Below are 25,375 nucleotides of genomic sequence, written 5' to 3' on the forward strand. Positions count from 1 at the left end.
TCTAACCTTCTCTTAATAGTGCGCTTATTGAATCTAGCACAAAAGCGACACCCAACAACGTCGTGCTCAGGCCCTAAACAAGGAATACACAAAGTATGATAATCTCTATGCGGTATCTGTTTTCCCACAAGAAACACAGTTATTCACTTTTTCTGACATCCGGTAAACCACTGAGGCAAGAAAAAACTAAAATATTCCCCAACGGGGTACTTAGCCAACTTTGACTCGGTCTGAAACTCCGAAATCGAAAAATTTCAGAACGCCGAACGGCACTTGCAACGCTGCTTCTGCATCGGACCATGCGGCAAAAAAGACTGAGGATATGACGTCGGTCATGCGCATATGTACCCTGACGTCCTGATGTCAGTCTTATGCGTCTTGACCGACGTCAGCCTAATACTTTGATATTCGGGCCGACCGAGGACAGCGGACTACCCAAGTGTAAGGACTGCAGCAATGTGAGATGAAGAACATCAGTGTTTCCAAAGCTTCAAATACCTAGTGAATAAACTTACAGCCATTACTGCAGACTATCACACTTCTATTTTATACACACACACACACACTATATATATATATATATATATATATATATATATATATATATATATATATATATATATATATATATATATATAATATGCTATAATGAGCAGTTGATTCACTTGAAAATACAATTCAATATTCAGAATTAACTTTGCAGTCCGAGAAGGCAACTATATCAAATCTCTTGCCTTTGCATCTGTCCAAACCAAAGAAAAAAAACAAAAGAGAGAAAGAAATGGCATGCTCTTGAGAGTTCTCCTTGTAAGTGTTCAGTGCATTGCTCCTATCATACATAACAGGCTGTAATGACTTTAAAAAGGAAGTTAAATGACAAGGTGATATTCAGTTTGGTGTTCAGAATTAACTAAGCAGTCAGTCCCAGACACCAACTACATCAGTACTCAATGATCAATGACTCTTGTCATGATATCTGCCCAAATTTAAATGAAAAAAAAGCATGTACATTAGAGTGTTCCTGATATTGCAAGTGTTCACTCTGTTGATTTTCTTCCATTAAGATTTTAAAAACATTGCACTGACCTGGTCACTCTCCCTTCTGATGAGTTTGGCTTGTTACTTCTAACTACTTTCTCAATTTCAAAGTTATAAACCCTATTCAGAGTCTCATCGGTTTTGTAATGTGACACCATCAAGAAGGGAAAACCTTAAGAAATGTACTATATGTCAATTTAAGCTTTTCATTTTTTTTAGATGACAATCCCTCACAGTATCAAAAATTGAATTTGCTTTTGGATCTACTATGCACAAAAGACTTTAAAAAACAGAGTTATCATCCTAATGAATACCCTGGGAACAGACAAAAGGCCAAAGGGCAGCAATCTCTGTTGACAATGCTACTTCTACACTAAGTGCAGAAAACTTCTATGCAGGTCTCAAATTAATGCACATGAAAGCATCCACCATATTTAACAATACCATCTAAATTCTTTCAAGCAACAATGACATTGATGACTTAACCATGATGCACTCACTGCCTAGACTCTCCCCATCCCTTGACCTCTTGAATACAGAGCAGGCAGAAGGCAAACAAAACATTTCCTGCTCTTTCTGCAGAACCATTTCCAATACCCAGCTTGTCCAACACAGTACAAAAATGCACCATCAGCTCATCTGACTGATTTGCCAGGGGTAGGGTAGAGGAGGCTGAGAATATCAAGGGCTTGGTGTGTTTGATGTCCAAGATCACTCTTCAGAGAACTCTCTTGTCTTGTGTTATATCCCTGAATGTAGAGAGGACGGCTGCTTGGTTCTCAAGTATATGTACCTTTTAGGGGACTTTCTGGGGATCTGGAAAGAGGCAGCGGTTACATGATACTTAGTAGGTGAACTCTAATATTTAAAGACTTCTTTCTGGAAGACCAAGACATGGGGAGAGGGAGAAGTTGGGGTTTACCATGTCCTCCAAGTGGAAAAGGCCTTTTACAGGTTCATAGGTAGGTACTAGGCTATCGGCCCAAGGACCTACATAAGCCTAGCCAGCAAGGTTCCATAGCTTACACCACCCAAGAAAGTTATTTTCCTGTGCCACTGTCCAGCAGAGACGCAGAAGTGATCAACATACTTTTGTTGGAAATGCTTTGAAGAGCTTCATTTCTTTCTATTATTCTGGACTGAAGCAGTTGCTGCTGCTACATGGAGGCCATACTCAAGTTAAGAAAAGATTCCCTTAGCTACAGCAAACCTCACGACAAAGGTAAAAATAATGAAATCTTTCAAGACTAGAAAAGGAGATTATTGACTTGACTTCAGATTTTCTCAATAGGGAGTTGGAACTTGAAGTCCAGGGTTTGGTCATATCAGATACCTAGGTATATGAATGAAGTAGTGGTTTCATTTGGTACTTACGTTTTTGACATCTTAAGTGCTGGATGTTTTAAATAACATGGATTTAGTTGTAACTGTTTGTTATTCTTAATATATTTTGTTAGATTATGGAAGCAATTTTCAAGTTGGTCTTATTTGATGGAGTGTCTGAGACCTGATGCAAGTATGAATATGCCATGCATGCAGCACAAGTTGTAGATGAGGATGATCATTGGGACGTTTGTTAATGAAGGTGGTATTCTTCCTGTGCCCTATGTCCCAAACATTCCTGCCCAGGAACCTCATCAGCCTTACATTCCCTAGCAGCATGCCAGCTTGCTGGAACTAGCAGATGGCCTACTTTCCTACCCTGGGGGTAACCTCCATCTCCCTTGCTGACTCCTTTGAATTTGCAATTGCTACCCCTCCAGGAGAAATGTACTTCCATGTGCTAATTTCCCTCAGTTATGTAGTGACTTCACACTTGGGAAGCACAAGCTTAATTGGCTTGGAGCTCCACTGGATGAACACTTAGTGCTCCTGCAACGTATCACCAGTGTAGCAAATCACAACTGCATTCCTCATCCCAAGATGGGGTAGCTGGCAATAGCCACTCAGCCCTATCCTCCCAGCTAGCTTCTATGGGCACCCAAGCCACTAGATGAATTCTGGTCATCTACAATATAGTCATATCTTTAACACTTTATACTACAGAAAGTACAGTTGTATACACTTACCATAAATGTAGATGTTAGAGTGTATTCACTGTTGCAGTCATCACACTTGGGTTATCCTGCCAGGGGTAGCCCTCAGTCAGCCCGAATATCAGAGGCTTAGTATTTCTGCATCGTTTGCTGTCGTTCCAGGACTGATGTCAGGTCGTCAGTGGTATAAAAAAGGCAGCCAACGCCATTACATCAGTTTTTCTTGCCACAAATGTCAGGAGCCCCCAAACAGGGAGCTAGGTTATGGTGGAACACCACCACCAGTAGAAAGTAAATACCAAATAGCACTGTAAGGAGTGTGGGAGAGGGAGGGAGAGAGAGAGAGAGAGAGAGAGAGAAAGACAAGGGGGATGGAGGGTGGGAAATCAGGACTGCAACAGTGAACATACTCAAACATCTACATTTATGGTAAGTGCATACAACTGTACTATGTTCTTCGTGTTTCACTGTTGCAGTCATCACACTTAGGTTGATTCCCAAAGCTGAAGAAATGGGTGGAGGCAGTCAAGAAGAGTTGGGGCTGGCTAGTATGCCCTGCAGGACTGTGGTTGCAAAGCCTGTCCTGGATTTGGAAAAGATAGGCAGGTGGTAATGCTTGGTGAAGGTATGAACAGAATTCCATGTTGCACCCTCCAGGATGTCCCTGGTAGGGACCCCTCTGTGAAAAGATGCAGAGGTGGAAGTTGCCCTAGTGGAATGTGTTCTGACCTCCTGTGGGGGGTGGTTTCCCATGGTGTTTGTAACAGAAATTAATGCAGTGTGCTATTCACTTGGAAATGGTTTGTTTTGATATGGCCTTTCCCTCTGCCCCTGTTGCAAAGCTGACTAGTAACTGGTCAGATTTCCTAAGGGCTTAGTCCTATCCAGGTAGAATCTGAGCTGTCTGTGCATGTATAAAGAGTGCAGGATCCTTTCCCCCTTATTTTGAGGTTTAGGGAAAAAGGTGGGCAAATGAATAGATTGGTTGAGAGCCACACTGGACACCACTTTAGGCATGAAAGTTGGGTTAGTCCTGAGGGAGACCCTGTCAGCATTAAAAATGATGACTGGTTCCACAGCCATGAGTGCTTGTAGCTGAGACACTCTTCTAGCTGAAGTGATGGCCAGAAGCAAGGCTGTTTTCCAAGATAGGAATTTTAACTCTGCTGACGCTGCTGGCTCAAAGGGTAGTAGCGTGAGCTTTTCCAACACACAGTTAAGGTCCCAATCCGGGGTAGGAGCTCTTCTGGATGGCCTTAAGTTGTTAGCCCCTCTAAGGAACTGCTTGATGAGGGGGTGTGAAAAGAGAGGTGGCTCTGTGCTGTAATGAGCAGAAATGGCAGAGGCATGGATTTTAATAGAAGAGAAGGATAAGGCCCTGTGAAGCAGGTCTGTTAGGTAATCCAGGATGAGAGGTAAGGAGGGCTATGCTGGTTCAGCTCCTTTATCCTGGCTCCAGGAGCAATACCTTTTCCACTTGTCATCATAGGATTTCCTAGTGCTGGGTCATCTGGCACCATGTATAACATCCAGGACTTGCTTGCTTAGGCTGGCCACTGGAGGAGAGGTCAAGGAATAAGCCAGGCTTGCCAGGTTCAGGGTCTGCAACTGAGGATGCAAGAACTCTCCCTTATGCTGGGTCAGAAGAGTTGGAATCTGAGGGAGGTGCCAAGGAGGCAACGGTGACAAACTGTGCAGTAGTGGGTAGGAGTGTTGGCGTGGCCAGTCTGGGGCAATCAGGATTGCCCTCGGTCTTTTCTCCCTTACTTTGAGTAACACCCTTGTAAGAAAAGGTAGAGGGGGAAATGCATAGGTCGAGAGGTTTACCCATTGGAAGGATAGGGCATCCATTTTCCAGGCCTTGCTGTGAGGTTCCCTGGTGCAGAATTTGCTGAGTTGGTGGTTGTTGTAGGAGGCAAATAGGTCCACCTTCGGGGTTCCCCATTTCTGGGTTATGAGGCTGAAGGTGTTGTGGTTTAGTTGCCACTTGTGAGGGTCTAGGAGATTTCTGCTTAAGTTGTCTGCCAGAGTTTTGTTTGCCTGGCAGGAATTGTGCTAGCAGGTGAATATGCATGGCTGAAGCCGTGTGCCAAAGGGTCATGGCTAGCCTGCATAGTGGATAAGAGTGGGTTCCTCCATGCTTGTTGATGTACCACATCACTGTGGTGTTGTCCATTTTGATTAGTAGAGGCCCAGGAGAGAGTAGGGGTCTGAAAGCTGTCAGAGCATGCTGAACAACTAGCATCTCTTTTTGGATGATGTGCAGATGAATTTGATTTGGGCTCTAGTGGCCCTGAATGCACCTGCCGTCCAGGTGTGCAACTCAGGCATAGTCTGATGCATCTGTGGTTAGGTCTGGGCAGCGTGGGGTTGTGAAAAGGGAAGTCCCTTGTTGTGGTTGCAAGTTGCCGCCCACCAAAGAAAATCTTTCCTTAGACAAGGTATAATAGTTTCCATTTCCTGAGAATGTTGACATCAAAGCCTTTTTAAGTACCACTGAAGTTTCCTCATAAGCAGTCTAGTATATGGAATTAGTAGAATGCAGGAGGCCATGAACCCTAGAGCTTACAGGATTTTCCTTGCGGATAAACTGGGTTCTGGTGGCCAGTTCAGAGAAGAAGCCTGTCAGATAGGCTTCTTTTTCTGGAATAAGGAATGCCATCTGGGATGCTGTGTCCAGGCTTGCTCCCAGGAATACAATTTTCTGACTGGGGACTAGTTTGGATTTCTTTTCATTTATAGTGTACCCCAGTGAGGTCAGTAGGTCTTTTACAAATGTCAAGTGCTGCAACAGCTTTTCCTGACTGTCTGCCTGAATTAGGCAGTTATCCAAGTATGGGTAAATTTGAATATTTCTTTGTCTGCAAAAGGCAATGACTGGAGCCAAGCATTTTGTGAAAACTCTGGGAGTAGTGGATAAGCCAAAGGGAAGTGCAGAGAACTCATAATGCATAGATCCTGCCCTGAAACACAGATATTTCCTGGACGACTCTCTGATTGGGATGTGCAGATAGGCCTCTTTTAGGTCTAGGGTGGCTAACCAGGCATCTTTGGACAGCATAGGAGAAGCTGCTGTAGGGTGAACATTTTGAATTTTAGTACCATAGGAAGGTGTTTAGAATGGATAGATCTAGGACTGGGCACCAAGTGCCCTCTTTTTTTGGGTACCAGGAAAAGTCTGAAATAGAAACCTTGGCCTATCTCGTCTGCAGGAACAGGGTGAATTACCCTCATGGAGAGCAGGGAATGAACTTGGTTTTGTGCCTCTGCCCACTGGTTTGGAAGAAGATCTGGGAACCCTTTTGGGGTTGGCAGTGTGTGGAAATAAACTTTGTACTCCTGGGACACTATGTTGAGGACCCATCGATTGTTGGTGATGGAGGCCCAGGTTTTTGCATGGGAGGCAAGTTTTCCTCCTACGGGCACAAGCAGGTGGGCAGAGGTAAGAGGTGGAGTTGAAAAGTCATTGTGAATTCTTTCCATAAGGAGGTGGCTTAGCGCTCCCTGTTTTAGAAGTGAAGGTACTCCATTGCTTAGATCTCTGCATTCCCTGGGCCTGCTGTCTGGAGGGTCTGCTTCCCCTAGGTCTAGTCTGAGCCAGCGTAGAGGGGGCTGGAAAGGACCACTGTTTTGAGGGGCAATGCCTACTGAATCTCAGAGGCTGGACTTGCAAAAATCTTTAACTGTCTGCATAGATTTAGCTTTTTCATCCATCTTTTTTAAAACCTCTTCTGCCTTGGTGCGAAACAGATTGTCTTTGTTCAGTGGTCAAATCAAATAATTTTGATTTGACATGGTCTGGCAAGGTATGTTCCTTAAGCCAAGCATGCCTTCTAAGTACAGAACCTGTGACTGCTGCCCTGCAGGATGCTTCTAGGGCATCAAACCCACATTGCAGGATATGCTTAGTAACTTGGCTTGCAGAATGCATAAGCTCCTGTAATTCTTTATTTTCTGCACAGTCTGGAAATGTAGATAATTTTTGTTTAATAAGTTCCATAGTATGTTGCTGGTATTTCAGCATGTGGAACTGACAATTTATTGCTCTAATGATGAGAGTTGCAGAGGTGTGTACTTTTTTACCCCATCTGTCTAAAGCTCGGGAATACCTGTCCGAAGGGGTGGCATTCTTAGCTGTGGTTGATTTTATTCCTTTAGGTCCTTGGGAGATGACCTCTGGGTCAGCAGTAGGATTTTAGAAAAGAAATTTGTGTGAGTCAGGGACTCTTGTAATACCTGTCAGGTTTCCTGAGAGCAGAAGGTAGAGTATCAGGAGTTAAACTGGATTCCATGAAAACATCATCCACAACATCCAGAACAGGAGGAATAGCTAAGGGTCTGTGCTGTGGTAAATCTAAATTCCCTGAGTCTCTTTTTGGACTGAGGATAATCTTGGTATGTAGGGTTTCACTAAAAGAAAAATCCTCTGGAGGAGAGGCAGAAGGAATGGATTCCTCTGCATCTGAATCCTCATAAGCAGACAAGGGCATGTCTTCATAATCAGAAACCTCAGAGTTGTTAGACTCCTGGTCAGATAAAGCTGCTGGGGACAAGTCTCTTTCTTTTAGAAGGGGTAGGCTGGCTTCCCCTAATCAGCATAAGGTCGTCCACCATTTTAAGCATCTGAGGCAAGGAAGCAGGTGCTTGAGCTTGGGCCATCCGTTTTTTAGGCATAACTCATACCCTGGGCCTTAGAAACTCGGTAGTTTTAGAGAGAAGTGAAGACGCAAAAGAAGTCGTTGGTTTGTGTCAAATATCGGTAGTGCAAAGAATTTCCTCGGAAGCCGGTGCCTGCTCAGCAGCTCAGACCCATCCAAGGTAGAGACATCCACAGGTTCCGTAGTCAAAGAAGAGTCTCGTGACATACTGCACTCCGAACGGGTCTCGGTAGCGGCCTGTGAATCCATAGAAGTGGGCATCAGGGGCTGCGAAAGCGCCTTACTGAGTACTGGCGAACTGGCGACTAGCTTAACGGAAGCGTCGTCGGCAGTTTTGGACCTGTGCGGTCTGTTACTGTCTTTATCCTTTCATTTTTTCAGAAGATCGATAGTCGGATGGCTTACTGAAGCCATTTCACAATACGGAGAATGAGAGCAAAAGTATTTAGCTATGAAAAAGGGATCAGAGACATATAGTTCTGGCGTTGAACAAAGCACAAAACCGACAGCAAGGAATGTCATGGTCTGGGCCTAAACAGGTGACGCAGTAAGAATAGAAATCTTGGTGTGGTATTTGCTTTCCACAGGCAAGACAATTGTTAATTTTTTCTGACATCGGTTAGAGCAAGAAAAAAGGATCCCTAATGGGGTACTTCGCTTTAGAAGTCTTCAACTTCAATTTTGGAAATGAAAACTCAGGTAGTGGCCAACCAGCAGTTGTGCGAACTGCTTCTGCTTTGGGCTCCTCGGCAAGAAAGACTGATGTAATGGTGTCGGCTGCCTGTTTTTATACCACTGACGACCTGACGTCAGCCCTGGAGCGACAGCAACCGATGCAGAAATACTAAGCCTCTGGTATTCGGGCCGACTGAGGGCTACCCCTGGCAGGATAAACAAAGTGTGATGACTGCAACAGTGAAACACGGAGACGATCTGGCTGAGGCCTTTTTTTCCTCTTGACATGTACAATATCCTGACATGTCCTGTCAAAGGAGATGTCACCCCTAAAAGATGCATCCAAAACAGCCATTAGAAATATTAATTGAAGAATGGCAGCCTGAGCTAGGTAGCCATAGAAAGGCATACACCAGTGGGTGGAGTCCTGGTCTCAGTATCTACTGCACAAGATGTGCAGTAGGCCACAATAAAAAAAAAAATCCATCTTCAGATGCTGTAATAAAGCACTTTATCAACAGCCTCTTCATGAGAGGGACAGCAGACAGTTTCTCCTAAACACTATTTCATTAAAGAGGTTTAGAGGTAGGACATACAATTAACATCCAACAGCTGCATCCATTTACCAAACCCATTCAAAACCGTCATGCCTGTGAATTTCTCAGAATGGTGAATAAATAACAAAGACACTTTGGAATGTAATTAACCTCCATTAGGTATTCACTCATCGTGAACTCGAAGATAAAAAGGTGTAACGCATAACAAGCAACTTTCTTTATCTAGCTCATTACCATTTTTAATTAACTTATCTTTATTTAATTTGTTAACCAGCAAGTGGAGTCCTCCAAATACCCCTTTCAGTCATGTGCCAGACAAAAGAAACTGCAGAAAGCAAGACTGCTTAGCATACTTACATACATAGGTTCATAGATTTCTACTAGGTTAACTGCTCTTGTGGGCCATTTTAAGCTTAACCAATTACCCCATGTGAGGGTCAACCCTTGCACCTTGTGTCTGCAAGGTAAACACCTTAACCCTTATGCCAACATCCCACTTGCATACAAATATATACCTATAACTACAAGACTATAATATGTAAGTTATAATATATGGAACTGTGTTATCTAACAATCAAACTAACATTTAGTATTAAAAGATATATTTTCTGTATTTTACATCCCATATACATGCACGCACGCGCGCACACACACGCACATTTATCAGTCTGGGACTGCATGCACTACATTACATTGATCATTTTAAAACTGCCCTTAACTCAACAGGGTGACTTGTGGACATGTAACTTAACCAGGCAGTGCTCCCTTGAAAAGGGACTCGTGTCTACTGGGTTTAACTGGTTAACAAATATATAAAAAAATCCTGGTCAACTGTATTCCTGAGAGCTAGTGGTACTTTTCTTTCATAATTTATCACGGTCATAACAGGTTTTATATACATATGACATTCTCTTAAATTCCTAGGACTGTAAATAAATCACAACAGTCATGTTATGAGATCACTAACATGGCTCTCCACACTGATTTGGACATTTTTGCGTGTGTGTGTGATTAATGCATACGTACATTTTGGTTTTACACTATGAATTTTTTTTGTTTGCTTTTTTTTTCTCCTCAAAAGCCAAAATATTAGGGGAACTGACTTCTTAAGAGTGCCATGATAAAATTAACTTGCAATTCCTATTTTTACACTCACAGTCCAGCAGTTTTGACATAATGGCCTCATCCAGTGGTCAAAATAGGTAAACAATGTGCACACAGTTCTCAGTGTTTTGTATCTAAAGACAAAACATTACATTCTGTACCTGTGTCTTCTTTCCGGTCAACATTTTGCTTCCTAATTTTCAGCATTTTTTGCCAAACTCTTGACTTGTTCTCATGCCAGTTTTCTGACTCACTACATCATTTATTTTTGTTTTAATAGCATCAACCAGAAAAAGCTTGTCGGCATTTGTAATTTTCATATTTCAGTTCAACAACATGATTCTTTCCTATTTTACAAAATGTATTAATAGCAGGATAAACCTTCCAAGTTTTGCTTATAGGCACACCTAATAAATGACCACTGAAATTCAAATGCATGATGACTGTGTTCTCCCTTAGAGCTTTTCTTTTCATATGTTACAATGCATTCTCAATTTCATTCTCATTTTACCTTCTTATTTCACTCAAATTTTGTCTTGCACACAATTTGTTTCCATTAATTCTGTTAGTTATGTACATGTTTTACTTGCTTTACACACATCCACAACTTTTGATAAAGTTGTTCTTAATAGCCTGTCCCCTATCTTACTGCATCTTATATCACAAAACAGTGAAATTCATACAAGGGAGTCATGCGACTCACCAAATTTGCAGGCCGACTACTACTCAAATCAACTTGCTGTTTTTACAGTGTTACTGTTAATTATTACTCTTGTAGGCTTATTCTATTTCAGATCTGCAGTAATAATTATCGGTTTTATATGCATCTATTTTAATGTTTTATTGCTCTACCTTTATTTTAGATATATTTTTATTAGATTCTGCTCATCTCAAAACTACTTCACTCATCTACTCAGCTGTCCTTACATTAGGTTCAATATTTTTGCTTTCATAATTGCAGATGTCATGACTACTTGGCTCACTTGCTACTAGGTTCTATCATGTTTTATAAAAGGACCTTTTGCCTTTTTTTTCCTTCTAAAGGTACCTAGACCCGTTACACACAAATGAAAAAGGCTGGGTACTACTATAAATCAGGTCTGTGCATATTTACCATCTTCATCTGGGATAACATCAATCTGAAACTTTGCGAATATCAGGTCTTTCTAAGTTTCCATCATGGAGTGAAATAGCACACTGATCGCCATTCTACTACAAATACCCACTGGTCCCTTATTCAATCTAGGTTAGTTAAGAGAGCTATTCAGTACTGCATGAGTGCTACATTATCATCAAGTCTGTTAAAAAAGATTAGCATTTTGCCACACCTACTGCAAAACATGGAACTGGCATTCATCACAGAGGTCTGGTTAGATGACAACTCATATTTAACAGGATTAGGAGTTGTAAGGGTTTACTACTCTGCCACTAATTTGACAAAAATTAAAGTTGGATATACAGACTTCTCTGAATATTCGCTAGGTACAGCAGCAACCTTCTGAAACTTTATCTACTGTCCACCCAGTACTGTAAGGACATTGTATCAAGCGTTCACCAGCTTTCCTATCTCCTCTGTGCTTGGGCTCCCCAGGTGGCCTGCCCTTGAGGATCTTGGGGACACACAGTAATCTAGCCATTGACCATCACATGTCTACAGTAGTGAGAAAAATCATTCTATGTTGTGCAACTTTGTAAACAAAGGTATGGCATTTAGGTCCACGGAGCCAATCTTCCAATTTACTCAGCACTTATCAGACCTATCGAGTTCAATGCCCCCTTTGGTACGTACCTAATTATGCACATCCAACAACTGGAACTTCCATAGAGATTACTCACTATGCAGACAGCCTCAAAGCCCTATCTCTGTATTCTATCTACTACAGGCTGTTGACGGGAGACCTATGCCTGCCATACAAGGCATTTTTGGACCTCACACTGATGAATCTCTTTCATCTGTACAAAACAAACAGCACCAGAATTACCCATTCTAAAAACTTAAAATTTGTCTGGGATATAAACAAGACTGGCTAGAGAGACATGCATGTATCCCCAACACCACCCCTTCTCTGGAATAGGCTCGCCATCCATGTGAGATGGAGATTCTCCCTAACCCAATGAAAGGACAAATGGATGGGGAATCAAACCCTTGGTTTGATACTTGTATCTCTAATGGTCACAGGCAGTATGTAAATGAGTCAGCTCCCAGGTCTCGGTTTGTAAATGTTTTACCTCCCATGCTCCTGCTTACCCTACCAAGGGTACCAGAACTTGTCAGAGATTTGAGATGCATGGCTAGACTTAAAAAGACCTCAGTGGACATTAGCCTAATACATCCCTATGAATTTAAGAACATCAGGGTTGGTGAAGAAACAGTAGCTTTTGTAAAACAATTCCTTTACATTAATTATAAAGGTATTTGGATTTAGTCAGGGGATTACTTCTGACAGCCACATATTTGGTCATGACTTGGTCTTTAACTCAGTGTGATGACGTGATATGTTGGTAAAGCCTGTTACTAGTTTAAATACTTGATCGTCTATTTCATTGTTGACCAACTCCAACTGGAACCCCTGGATGCTGGCTATCTGCAATGCAGGAAAACTGTTCAATTCCCCAGACATTTTAATCCCATCTTACACAGCCAGCTACAGAATGTAGAACCATTAGCCTTGGTGCGTGACATAAGACTTGTACATCAAGTATTTTCCACCTCATGTGACAGTGTAAAAGCCTTACCTATGAATGATAAGGCTACTTAATCACTAGTCAGCCACAGTTTTACTTAGAATTCTTTGAAGCAAGGAGGACTGGTAAAAGGCTGGCTCATAGCTGGCACTGCTCTGGTCTGCTTGAGAAAAGGCTTTCCCTGGATACTTTTCTTTCAGGTTACCAGACTGATGTCTTTCAGAAGTCTAAGTATTTGCCCACCGAGATCTCTGTAGCAGCAGACCAACTAGATATTTTTCTCCGGGTGGTAGGGAAGCTGTGCATTCCAGACTGTCTTGCTACATATAGAAGGCCGCCTCAGCTGAAGAAAATGAAATAGCCTTTTGCTATTTTGCTGCCAAACATGTCCTCTTCAAATTAGCAGTATCACAATTTTCTAGTCAGGGCCTTATTAGTAGCCAGAGAGTCAAATCCACCCCTGATTGGTGCTAGTTCCTGATTATGGTAACTTTACCTGTCAATTCTAGTATGCACAATGCTACTAACACTACCTATGTACTGAATCTGCCTCCTAACTGGCTTGTTCTACCTTGTATGGAGGCATTGGACCCAGTTCTTTATCAGATGGTGCTGATCTCTCCAGGGAATTATTTTATTTCCAACTAAGAGAGAGGCCTTTGTTACTCTTGTCTTCAGAAAGGCTGAGTTATAGCCTAACAATGTGGGTAACCATCATTCCAGTTCAAACTTTCATTTTTAAAGCAGGATTTTTTAGGACTGCTATACTTTCAAATGAAATCATCTCTGACTGATATCATCATCAATCATCCTTTTCCAACTTGTATTCTGAGGTAGGCATAGTAAAGAAAGAGCTCTTATCAGTCTCTTTAATGATTTTTTTTTGTGGTGAAGATAAATGTTTCTACACTGTTGTAGCCCTACCAGATCTCTAATCAGCGGTAGATGAGGGTGACCATGCCAGCTTGCTTTACATTACTCCAGTTTCATAGCTGTTGTCCTAGATTGGTTTATCTCCTATCTTTTCAGATGCATGCAGAGACTGAAAGGGTTAATGACCGTCGTCCTCATTTTCATAACTCTGTTCTCCAAGGTTTCATACTCAGTCCCTTACTGTTAGCCATATACATGCTACCTCCAAGAGAGGTTAATCAACTGAGAAAATTGTAATGCCATTGTTATATGATGACATATGGGTTTACTATCAAGATATGCAATAATCGTTACGTCAATTCTGGAAATAACACAACTAAAAGGTTGCACGATGAAAATGCCATGGCCCTCCAGTGCAAGAAATTTTCACCACTGAATCTCCCAAACTGCACAGAAAAGGAAGAGTGCTAACATGGGTCTGAAAAGGGGAGAAGTCTGGGTGTTTGCACTGGTGATCCTCAGCATTCCCAGCATGCGACATTCTGGTCATGTTACTTCTGGAACTGACATAATGATGATCGTACATCTGATAGTAAACAAACATGCAACTACAACTCGCAGTCATTAAGGAATTTGTGACTGCTTTGAATCTCTTAACTAAGGGTACCAAATTCACAAACTCTTGAATAGTTGACAAATGGTTCAAAGTCAACAACTCCAAGACAGTTGCAGTGGTCATTCGTACAACTTCATAAAACTCTCAGGGAGTCCTCAATGCCAGATTTGTCTTAGATTATCATCTACAGCAGCAACAAACTGCAGTTCACGTGAATGGGTATAATTTAGGGGTAAATCACTAAAGAAAAGATTACGCTAAAGAACTAGATTTCAGCTGTTGTCAAATCTTCTCGTTTTCATCTTAGGAGCATCACCCTAACTAAACACCTTATTTCTTAATCCATATTTTTGATATCTTTATGAGGTACATACCCCCTTATTTCTTTACAGTTGGATTCCCCTGATAAATATGCCTTACTTAACATATCTGCTAAGGCAGCACCTTCCCTTGGTCTAGGGCTTCCAAATACAAAACTTGATCATCTGCAGGTTCTGCAAAACTCTGCGGCTCAACTATTTACTGGTGTGTCCAGGTACCATCACATTAAGCTGGTCAAGTGGGGAGTGCACTAGTTGCCTATTAAGCATAGTATTGTATATAAAGTCCTTCTACTGGTACTGTACATTTTAATTACCTGTAATTGCATTACTCTTTCTGAATTGTGTTTTAATTGTTAACTATGTTAAAATTTGTTCTTTGTGTCTGTAAAATCTCTGGAGCTTTTCTCCTTGGGTCTCCACTGAAAATGGGCCTCTGGCTCAGTAGGACCAAACCCGGTTAACAAATGTCAAATAAATAAACAAAAGAAGGCTTCAACTTAGAGTCAGTTATAAGAAATTATTCATTCAACACTTACATTACAGGTTGGATGCTTGTAAATATGGTTGATGCCTAGAACTACGTGATCGATATAACCAGCTGCTCCTCCAGTGCAGTTTGGATAGAGTCCAAAATCGCCAATTCCTCCAGGGCCTAAGTAACCCCTACAACAAATGATAGACTAGTGACGCCAATTCTGACAAAAGTTAGACATGTCAGTTATAACAGAGATACAAGTAACATGAGCAAAATATGTACCAAATGCTCCCATTATAATTAAACTGGTAAAGACACCACCATTAAGAAAAAGGTCACATTATTCTGGTCCCATTCCACAAACGAGTGGAAGGATCACACTTATCTTCACAGGGACATACAATGAGACAAATTATATTTTCTATTTTCTTTAAATGAATTGCATGCATACCCACATTTTTCTGCACAACTAAAAACACAAGTTTATATTACATTTTTGTAAAAAAAAAAAAAAAAACCCTGAAAAGCTCTACTCTAACGAACATAATCTAGCTAAAAACAATCTCACTAAGAGAAAACTTCAGGTGTTTGTAAAATCTGCACTAACTGATACAGGCATACTCAGTTCAGGAGTATCTCATGAGTCAGTCAGTGTCAGGCCCATTACTACTCTCACTGTTGTTTACTAATGGGCTAACACTAGACTTGTTTGTCAATATAACCATTTACTGCAGATGACATACGCTTGCATGAGTCAAATAACTTACAGTACAAACTGTGATATTTTACTTTACTGGCTCACCAGATGCGCAGTAGCAAGCGCCGCCCAAACCCCACCCCATCTGGTTGGCTCATCGGTGTTCTCATGAATAACCAACACAATGTGGTTTTCAAGGCAGAAAATGTGATTTCCATGTCTTTTCAAATGTAAATTTCAAAACATTTACCTGGTTTCCCTTTGCTTTTGCAGGGGGCAGGCCCTCTGCATCCCCCTGTGGGGGTGCTGCGCCCCCCCCACCCCCCCGCCACTTGGATATACCAACTCTGGCTTACACAGGACCCACTGCCCTCCATTAGCACCAGCAACAGTAGTGTACTGCTCCATGACAATTACGTGAAATATTCGACAAATATATTTAGACATTGGCATGCTATGCATGATGCATACACAATGTAGATGAGCAGCTGAGTAAGGCAGACTTTACAACGGAACATTATGATGAACTTGTTTTAATAATTGTTAGCAAGCCTGTTGGAAATGCTGCTCATCTACAATCAGTGTATGCATGATGTCTGTGGCTAATATGCATGGCATTGCCAATCATGCCTTATTTTATACTCAGATGCGCTCGTCAGTCATCTGGACCACGCCCACTCCTGCTCAGAACTGAAGTTGAGCCAGTAAAGTACAATATCGCCGTACAAACTACAAGAAATCTTTGCAAGGCTATGCAACTGGACAAATGAGATAATATTTTTAGAGTAGCATCCCTTTAAGTAAATCAACTGCATCTACTGATGTGGAATTTGCTAGTTACTGTCAGGATCCAAAAACATAGTATTTACAAGGGTATTAAGGTCAAACAGCACCCGTTAGCAGGCATTTAGCTGTGTGCCTTGCAAAATGGTGTTTGCGACAGACAGTAGCAAACATGGTTGGGGGCATATCTAGAGAACAGAATACCATAACTGCTGACCATATTTAGAAGCTGACTATAAGCTGGCTCTTTCATGAAGAATTCTACCTCAGGAAGAAAGGTCCATATGCATCTAAAATCACAATGCACTTTATGGGGAGTTGGTGCTGGGTAACGAAAACATGACGGCATCTTTCTATTTCTCAGCTACAATACCTAGGATAGGGTAGTTATTAATAAGACTGTAGCAGCTACAAAATAACGTGCCATTTTCTGGAAATTAGCTTGGAGATGTATCACTGGATCAACAACCAGCAACTTGCCTCTTTTGCTAGGGACAGAAGGTTGTGTGTTATCTTCTCATCTTGGATTCTTGCAGTGTTATACTCTTAAGAAATCATCCTTTGGATAAGATGTTAAAATGGTGATCTCACATTTATTAAAACAAGAGTAGACTCAATTTTAATTACATAAAAAAAAAAATATATATATATATATATATATATATATATAAAAATTTTCTCCATCAGTTAAAAAAAGCATGCTTCCTGCAAATCAAGAAAAACAACAAAGAAGTGGTACCTACACTCTTAACAAGTAATATAAACTTTAAAAAACTCCAACATACACACTATGTTAGGAGCAGTAAGCACTAAACTACAGCTGAAGGTGAAACTACAATGTAGGCAGTGAATGGAAGACACTTATCCAACACAGTTAGTAATGGAATGTGATGTTTTATGTGCAAGTCAACATAAAAACTGTGGAACATACTGCCAGCTCTAGTGGCATGGAGGTGTAAAGCTCTGATTACATCCTAGGTGATCAGTGTTTGATAACTGGCTCTGGTTCCTGACACAGCTGGCAACAAAAGATGGAGTGAACAGCCATTGCTGTCTCGTCCATCTTGAGAGGAGGAAGTTGGAACTGGCTTGCCACTTGGGTGACACCTACCTGAAAAATTTAGGTGGTGCACCTGTGGAGCACAAACTTTTGATTACGTGCTGCCAGCTGCAGACTAAGCATGCAAAGGGAGGGGGTGCTCCATCAGGGAAGAGGTAGGTTGCTCTCCAGGACCAGCATAGTGGCCCACTCCCTGATATCCACAGGGTAATGAACTGGCTTACTAGGCTACCCAGGCAGAAACAAGTGGGCCATAGGGCTCGTGTCTAGTCCAACAAGAACCAGCTCTCACCCCACAGAATGAGTGGGATGACTGGCTGCATGTAGGGGAGCCACAGAGGCAGGGAAAAACATTGTGGAACATACATAGGTACAAGTCAAAATGGCTGCGTAATGCACAGACTACTCTGAGAAGGTACAGTTCACTACGTGTACATTAAAACAATAAAAACAGCATCCAGTCAAGCTTGAATTACTTGCATTAAATGACAAAACTTTCCAAAACAAAATGGGAGAGAGATGGAGGTCATCCATTAATTTAGCACTCCAATTTTTTGTTGAATATCTGGCAATTAGGTGCAACAATTTTGCTTCCTAAAATCCTTACTATAGAAATACATACATGCAAAATAGAAAAAAAATTGAACATGAAGGGAATCTGACTAAACTTAAATATGACAATACAGATATAAATGCCCCATGCCACCATGACTGTTCAGCTAAAAAATCTAAGAAATTCACCCAGAAGAGGGAGGAATACTGGGCCTAAGCCCTAGAGTCAGGACTAGGGACAGTACTTACTGAATAGTGACTGGTCATCAACTGACCCACTTAGCTTAGCCTTGGCTCAGACGCAAGATGCATGGAACCACAGAGTGGGCCTAGCACCCAAAAGGTGAAGGGTGTGGGTTGGTGAGGTGGTCAGCTATAATGTCAATCAAGTGAAGGCAAATCGTGAAAAGTTAAGATGGAATGGATCCTGGCAAGGAAAACTGGCTCATGGAAATGGAATGTCAACCCACTGCTAAGGGGAGGAGTTACGCTTGTATGCAAGGTTGAAAAACACCAGCTAGATTTACAAAAGAGCAAGGAAACGTGTACTGAAACACAGATGTACAGATGTATGTCCACAAACAAAACAGGAACCACTCTTGTAAAATCCAAACATTTTACTCGTAAAATAGGCAAGTGCTTTCACTAGTAACACCAGCTTGAAGTTTGTGGACATACAGTTGTGTTTCGGTACAGGTTTCCTTGCCCTTTTGTGATTCATTCTTTATTGTGTACCATTTATTCTCTGTGGGTTATCTTTTGTTTTATCAGTTAGATTTAGTTGATCTAACCCCGGAAACCAGACATCCTCAGTAGGGGTGTGGTCTCGCACTCCAGAGCCCCTGAGTGCCATTCAGTTGCAGATTTCCAGAAAACAACAGAGGTGCCTCGATGCTACAAGCTGTAGAAAGGAAAACTCTGTGTAGAGCCACCCAACAAATACTCAAGAGACTGTAGGTGCAGTGTTTGAAAGGCAATCACCGACAGCTTATTTCAGTTTTTTAAAAGACTTCAACATTTAAGGGCGGAAGATGATGGAGACATCTGGGGCTGCATGACTACAGAAGCAGCTTTGCCTGAGCTGAACACAAATACTATAACATTCTTGACTTCTGTGATATTCATAACATGTCCTTAGCAAACACCATGTCTGAAAACAAAGATGCTCGTTAAATCTACCTGGTAATAGGACACCTTGTATCAAAGATCAATTACTGACTTTCTAGTAGTGTTATTGGACCTAAAGCCATATATTTTGGAGCACTTCGATCAGTAGAGGTATTGAACTGTTAAGCAAGAACCAACTGGTAATGACCCAGGTTAGGCAGCTGTTGTGACAGGACGACTGCCATGGAAAATGCAAACATTCAGACAGGATATCACGGAACACTTAGCCAGTGCTTCTGTATACAATGAGTTCAGTTTCCACCACCACCAGAACTTCTCTCATATACGTGGACTAGATGGGAACACAGACTCTAAAAATACCTGTTCATGGCTTCAAAAGCTGAGGCAACAGCTTATATGGCTGAAAGGTGGTCAGTACCTGGTCATGGTAGCAACCCTAGCACCTACAGATGAATATCAGAAGTGAAGGAAGCTGTCAGACTACACAAAGTGACCTTCCTTGCAGTATTAGCAGGGGATATCCATATAGAAGTTCCAACAAGCTAGGAAAGAAGCATCAGTAAGAATAACTAGACTGAAAGCCCAGGTGTAGAGTGGTTTGCTGAGACCACGCATAATAACATTTCAAATGGCCTAAAAAGTTCTCGCAAATTACTCTGAGGCTTAGGAGAGGGAGACAAGACTCCGACAAAGCTTTTCCTAGCAAGGATACAGAAACACAGACATTGTCTGGGAACACTGTCGAGAGGCAGTAGTAGTAGTTTGGAGAGATCTGGCCTCCAGTATATTTGGCTGCATTTCAGGAGACAGTGCCAGTAGTGGTGATGGGACTAGAACTGAATAACAGATGAGGTCACTGCAGTGATTACACATTTTTACTGTGGCAAAACCGTTGGAGTGGAGGAGATCTAGTCATAAATATGCTGGGTCTAGATTTGGATTTCCATATTCTAGTAACTATTTTCTGACAGCCAATTTAAGGCCTTATTACATCTAGGCAATTTGAATCCAATATCCCAGCTCAAAATAATCATTTATTACTTTCCTTATATAATTTCCTTGGTTACAACACATTTGTTCCCCCAACATTTCAAAGTACTCTGTAAGGAATTTTTAAAATATGACAGCTCATTACATTCCCACAACCTGTTCCCAATTACTTTTCTCTTCCCCATCATTTCACTAGCACTTGCCGCCAATCAGAGGAAAACTACTTAGGGCATAAAAATGCATAAAACCTTCCATGCAAAAATCTTAATCCTTTCTGGACTTTGTTGCATACTTCCAAGCCTTACAAATTTCTTCCCAGTGTTCCTTTGTAAACTGCCTTCCCATTCCCTTTTCCCAATCTTTTCTAACCTCCTCTGATTGATTCTTACAATCATGCAATATTTTATACATAGTACTAATTACCCCTTTTTAACAACAACTTCTGTTCTAAATTAAATTAAAAACTCTACCAGAGTTTGTCTTTTCACTTTGCACTTCCCTATCCCTTTCTCTTTGCCTATACTTGGTTATTAATCATTGACATAGAAGATGTTATCTAAACTGGAATCCAAACTTCTGCTTAGCCTCATCTCATTTTACTAGTTTTTCCCTCCAATTATTGCTCACAACACCTTGATTCTTTTGCTAATTTCATCTATTAAATTCCAGATGACTCTTGCCTATTTTCCATATTCCTGCTTGCAGATATCCTTATTGGTAAAACCTCTGTTCTCCATTCCCTTTCTGGCTGACTTCTTACAACACTTTATAACTACAACATTCTGCATAGTTGCTGGTACTCTCCTTAAAGACATGCACCCAAAATCCTAATGTCTCAGACTCCCCCCCCCACCAGTGTCTTCATACTTTTCCACTCTGATTCATAAAGCTTATGTATACGAGTCTTAAATGTGTAGCCCTAAAATACCCCTTCAAATCAGGTAAACCTAAATTACCTTGCTCTTTGGGGAGAATCAGCTTATTCCAATTAATTCATGCCCCCCCCCAACATGTTGTTAAACAAATCCTTCCAGATCTTTATCCCTCTCTTTCCTCCTAATTTTCAAATTTCACAGGAGCAATGTCTGGACTATACATCACTGCTTTTATTTCGGCTCTTCCTATCTTACAAGCCAAACAAATGGGCAAGGCAAAAAAACGGCTAGTAACCAGGAAATGCTGCCAACCTCCATTACCATCCACAATGTTGTCCAACCAATGAAGAAAATGTCCAACCACAAAAATCTGTCATTTAAATAAACGTTTGAGACTTGTTTTGAACAAATTTTTGTGGCTGGACCGGTTTCATCTATTTTCTTTGTTGGTTGGTCTTCCTGTCTTACATATTAACTGTTGATCGTATCATTCTCCTCTAACCTTGGCATAATTAAGTTTATCATTTATTTCCGACCTTTCATCGTTTCCCCATTTTTCTATAAACATCTTTTTCTCAAAATTTCTTAAAAATCTCTAATGCCTCCACAGAATTTCTGGTTACTCTTCTTGTCATTGGTTTGGGTACTACACTTTTTATGTGGTCTTACAGATTAAGTGCTACTTTTATTTTAACCTGTTTTTTTTTGGTTTTGTTTTTGCTGTAATTATGCCTTAGACGAATAATTTACAAGTGTATCTTTTTCCTGATTTCAGAACATAATCAGAGTTTCATGCACTACAAAAATAAATTCTTAGCAAAGTTTGCTGTACTTGGCATATGTCACACTGTTGCAAACCGCTGTCTTATCACACTGATGGCATCCTCATGTTCACAGATGCCCAAATTATTCCAAATGTTTTGTTTCCAGCACTAATTTCTTGTAGTACAACATACAAACACACTGTAGAATAGCCGATTTGTCAGTTGTTTCCGTGGAAGACAATGATTTATTAGTTTTACATCTGTTTTGTTATGCTGTATGACAGAAACTATACATCTGACTAAAAATGTTACCTCTAAGTGGCTGCATTTATTTACTGATTTATTGCCTGGCTGAGTAAAGTACAGTTGTGCACACTTACCATAAATGTAGATGTTCAAGTGTATTCACTGTTGCAGTCATTACATTTGGGTAATCCTGCTGGCAGGTTGCCCTCAGTCGGCCTGAATTCCAAAGTCTTGGGTCCTGTCTCGGCCGTCGTCGCCCCTTACCTAACGTCAGGTCGTCAGGGGGTATATAAAAGAAGCAGCTGACATCATTTTCTTTAGTTTGTCTTGCCCCAGATGTAAGGTGCCCCCAAAAAATGGTAGTCAAAATTTATATTTATATATAAAATAACATGCAGCAATATAAACTTTACCTTCACCCACAAGCAAATACACCACATAGGTTGTATAAATCAGAGAAGGAAGACAGGTTCCATCAGAAGAAAAGGGGTGATGGCGGGTGGGTAACCTGGACTGCAACAGTGAATACACTCAAACATCTACATTTATGGTAAGTGCACACAACTGTACTATGTTTTTCGTGTTTCATTGTTGCAGTCATTACATTTGGGTAGATTCCCAAAGCTATGGTTGGGAGGCTGGAGCTAAACAGCATTAGGAACGGCTATGAGACCCTGCAGAACTGCAGTGGCAAAGCCTGCCCTGGATTTAGAGTAGAGTGACAGATGATAGTGCTTTGTAAAGGTGTGCAATGAACTCCAAGTAGCTGACTCTAAAATGTCCTTGGTTGGTACTCCCCCTGAGAAAGGTTGCTGAAGTGGCTGCAGCTCTGGTGGAATGTGGCCTAATGCCCTTAGGCACTGGTTTGCCATGGTATAAGTAGCAGAAATGAATGCAGTGGCCTATCCACTTTGAAATAGTCTGCTTTGAGATAGCCTATCCTTGTGATCCTGCAGCATATGCCACTGGTAATTGCTCTGTCTTTCTGAAAACTTTGGTTCTGTCCAAATAGAATCTAAGCTGTGTACGTCCAAAGAATGCAGAATTCTTTCCCCCTTGTTCTGTGGATTTGGATAAAAAGTTGGCAGATGAATGGTTTGGTTAAGAGCCACACTGGACACCACTTTAGGCATAAATGTTGGGTTTGTCCTCAGGGAGACCCTGTCCGGATAAAAAATGATAAAAGTTTCCACAGCCATGAGTGCCTGTAGCTCTGAAACTTGTCTTGCAGAAGTTATTGCTAGGAGCAGAGCTGTTTTCCAAGATAAAAACTTAGTATCAGCAGTAACAGCTGACTCAAAAGGAGGCAGGGTGAGTTTTTCCAAGACAGAGTTGAGGTCCCATGCAGGCATTGCTGATCTCCTTGGAGGCCTTACATTTTTGGCTCTTCTGAGCTACTGTTTTAATAAGGGATGAGAAAAGATTGGTGGTTCTGCATTGTAATGAGCCGAAATGGCAGAGGCATGAATTTTAATAGATGAGAAAGAAAGGCCTTTGTCCAGCATCTCAGTTAAGTATTGTAAAATTTGAGGAATATTTGGCACAGCTGTATCTGTTCCTTGTGCGTGGCTCCAAGCACAGAATCTTTTCCATTTTCCAGCATAAGATTTTCTAGTACTAGGCCTTCTGGCTTCCAAAATGACATCCATCACAGCTTTGCTGAGAGGTGTGTTGTGTATGACTACATTATCCGCCATGCTGCCAGGTTTAAAGTCCTGAGCTGGATGTGCAGGATCTGGTTGTTTTGCTTGGACAGTAGATGCGGTACATGCGGTAGGGTCCAAGCTGGGCAATGAAACAAGCTCCTTAATATAGGGTACCAGTGCTGGCGGGGCCAGTCTGGTGCAATCAGTATCATCTGTGGCTTCTCCTGTCTGACCTTTAGGAGTACCTTGGGGAGGAGAGGCAGAGGGGGGAAAAGGCAGATACTGAAAGGTTTTTCCAGCTGAAGGATAGGGCGTCCACTTTCCATGCTTGTCTATGATAAATCCTTGTGCAGAATCTCTTTAGTTGGAAGTTGTGAGGGGAGGCAAATATATCTATGTCCGGACATCCCCATTTTCTTGTTATCATGCTGAAGACTTGTGGATCCAGCTGCCACTTGTGGGGATCCACGAGGTTTCTGCTTAGTTTGTCTGCCAGAGTATTTTTCCTTCCTGGCAGGAATTGTGCCTGCAGATGTACTTGGCAAGTCAATGCTGTGTCCCACAAAGTCATGGCTAGTCTGCAAAGGGGGTAAGAATGTGTGCCCCCCTGCTTGTTTATATACCACAGGTGTTGTCTGTCTTTATCAGTAGTTGTCCTGGTTGAAGTAGGTCCTTGAAGGTTGTCAGGGCATTTTGAACAGCTAGCATCTCTTTTTGATTGATATGTAGATGCATTTGGTTTGAGGTCTATGTTCCCTGAATGCATCTTCCTGCCTTGTGGGCCCCCCAGGCATAATCTGACGCATCCGTTGTTAGTGTTTGCCTGGCTGGGGGTAATGTGAATGGCTGTCCCTTGTTTCAGTGACAAGCCTTTGCCCACCATCGAAACTCCTGTTGCAGGCAGGGAATGAGAGTAATGACTGTTTCCAGGCTGTGACAATGTTGAGTCTAAACACTTTTTAGGTACCATTGAAGTTTCCTCATATGCAGTCTTGCATATGGAATTAGTAGGATGCAGGATGCCATGAAACCCAAAGCCTGCAGAATTTTTCTTGCAGATAAATGGGCCTTTGTTGCTAACATTTTGAAGTAGGTAGTCAGTTGCATTTGTTTGTCTGGTGTGAGATAAGCCATCTGGGCAGTTGTATTTAAGCTTGCACCCAGGAATATTATCTCTTGAGAGGGTCCTAGTTTTGAGTTATTTTCGTTGACTGTGTACCCTAGGCATGTTAGAAGTTTTTTCACAAACGCCAGATGCTGTAGAAGGATGTCTTTGTTCTCTGCTTCAATTAGACAGTCGTCCAAGTAAGGATATACTTGTATTCCTCTGTCTACAGAATGCAATTACTGGTGCCAGGCACTTTGTAAAGACCCTGGGTGCAGTAGATAAGCCAAAGGGTAGTGCAGACAATTGGTAATGCATTGAGCCAGCCTTGAATCTGAGGTATCTTCTGCATATTTGTCTGATTGGGACATGCAGGTATGCCTCTTTTAGGTCTAGAGTTACAAGCCAAGCGTTCTTGCCCAGCATTGGCAGTAGCTGCTGCAAAGTCAACATTTTGAATTTTGGTACATCCAGAAATGTACTCAGAAT

At 41.5% G+C, this 25,375-nt stretch overlaps 1 protein-coding gene across 1 annotated transcript in view; it reads right to left on the reverse strand.

Moving 5' to 3' along the window:
• Positions 1 to 25,375, reverse strand: part of HGSNAT (heparan-alpha-glucosaminide N-acetyltransferase) — a gene marked incomplete in the record, with an annotated part of 974,112 nt that overhangs the window by 303,384 nt on the left and 645,353 nt on the right. The window contains 1 exon segment of the mRNA XM_044059525.1: positions 15,102 to 15,228. Within this exon segment, the coding sequence (XP_043915460.1) occupies positions 15,102 to 15,228 (127 nt within the window).

This window comes from Protopterus annectens, chromosome 17.part0 (assembly GCF_019279795.1).
Source record: "Protopterus annectens isolate FY-2018-M chromosome 17.part0, PAN1.0, whole genome shotgun sequence".
In the NCBI taxonomy this organism is placed as follows: domain Eukaryota; kingdom Metazoa; phylum Chordata; order Ceratodontiformes; family Protopteridae; genus Protopterus; species Protopterus annectens.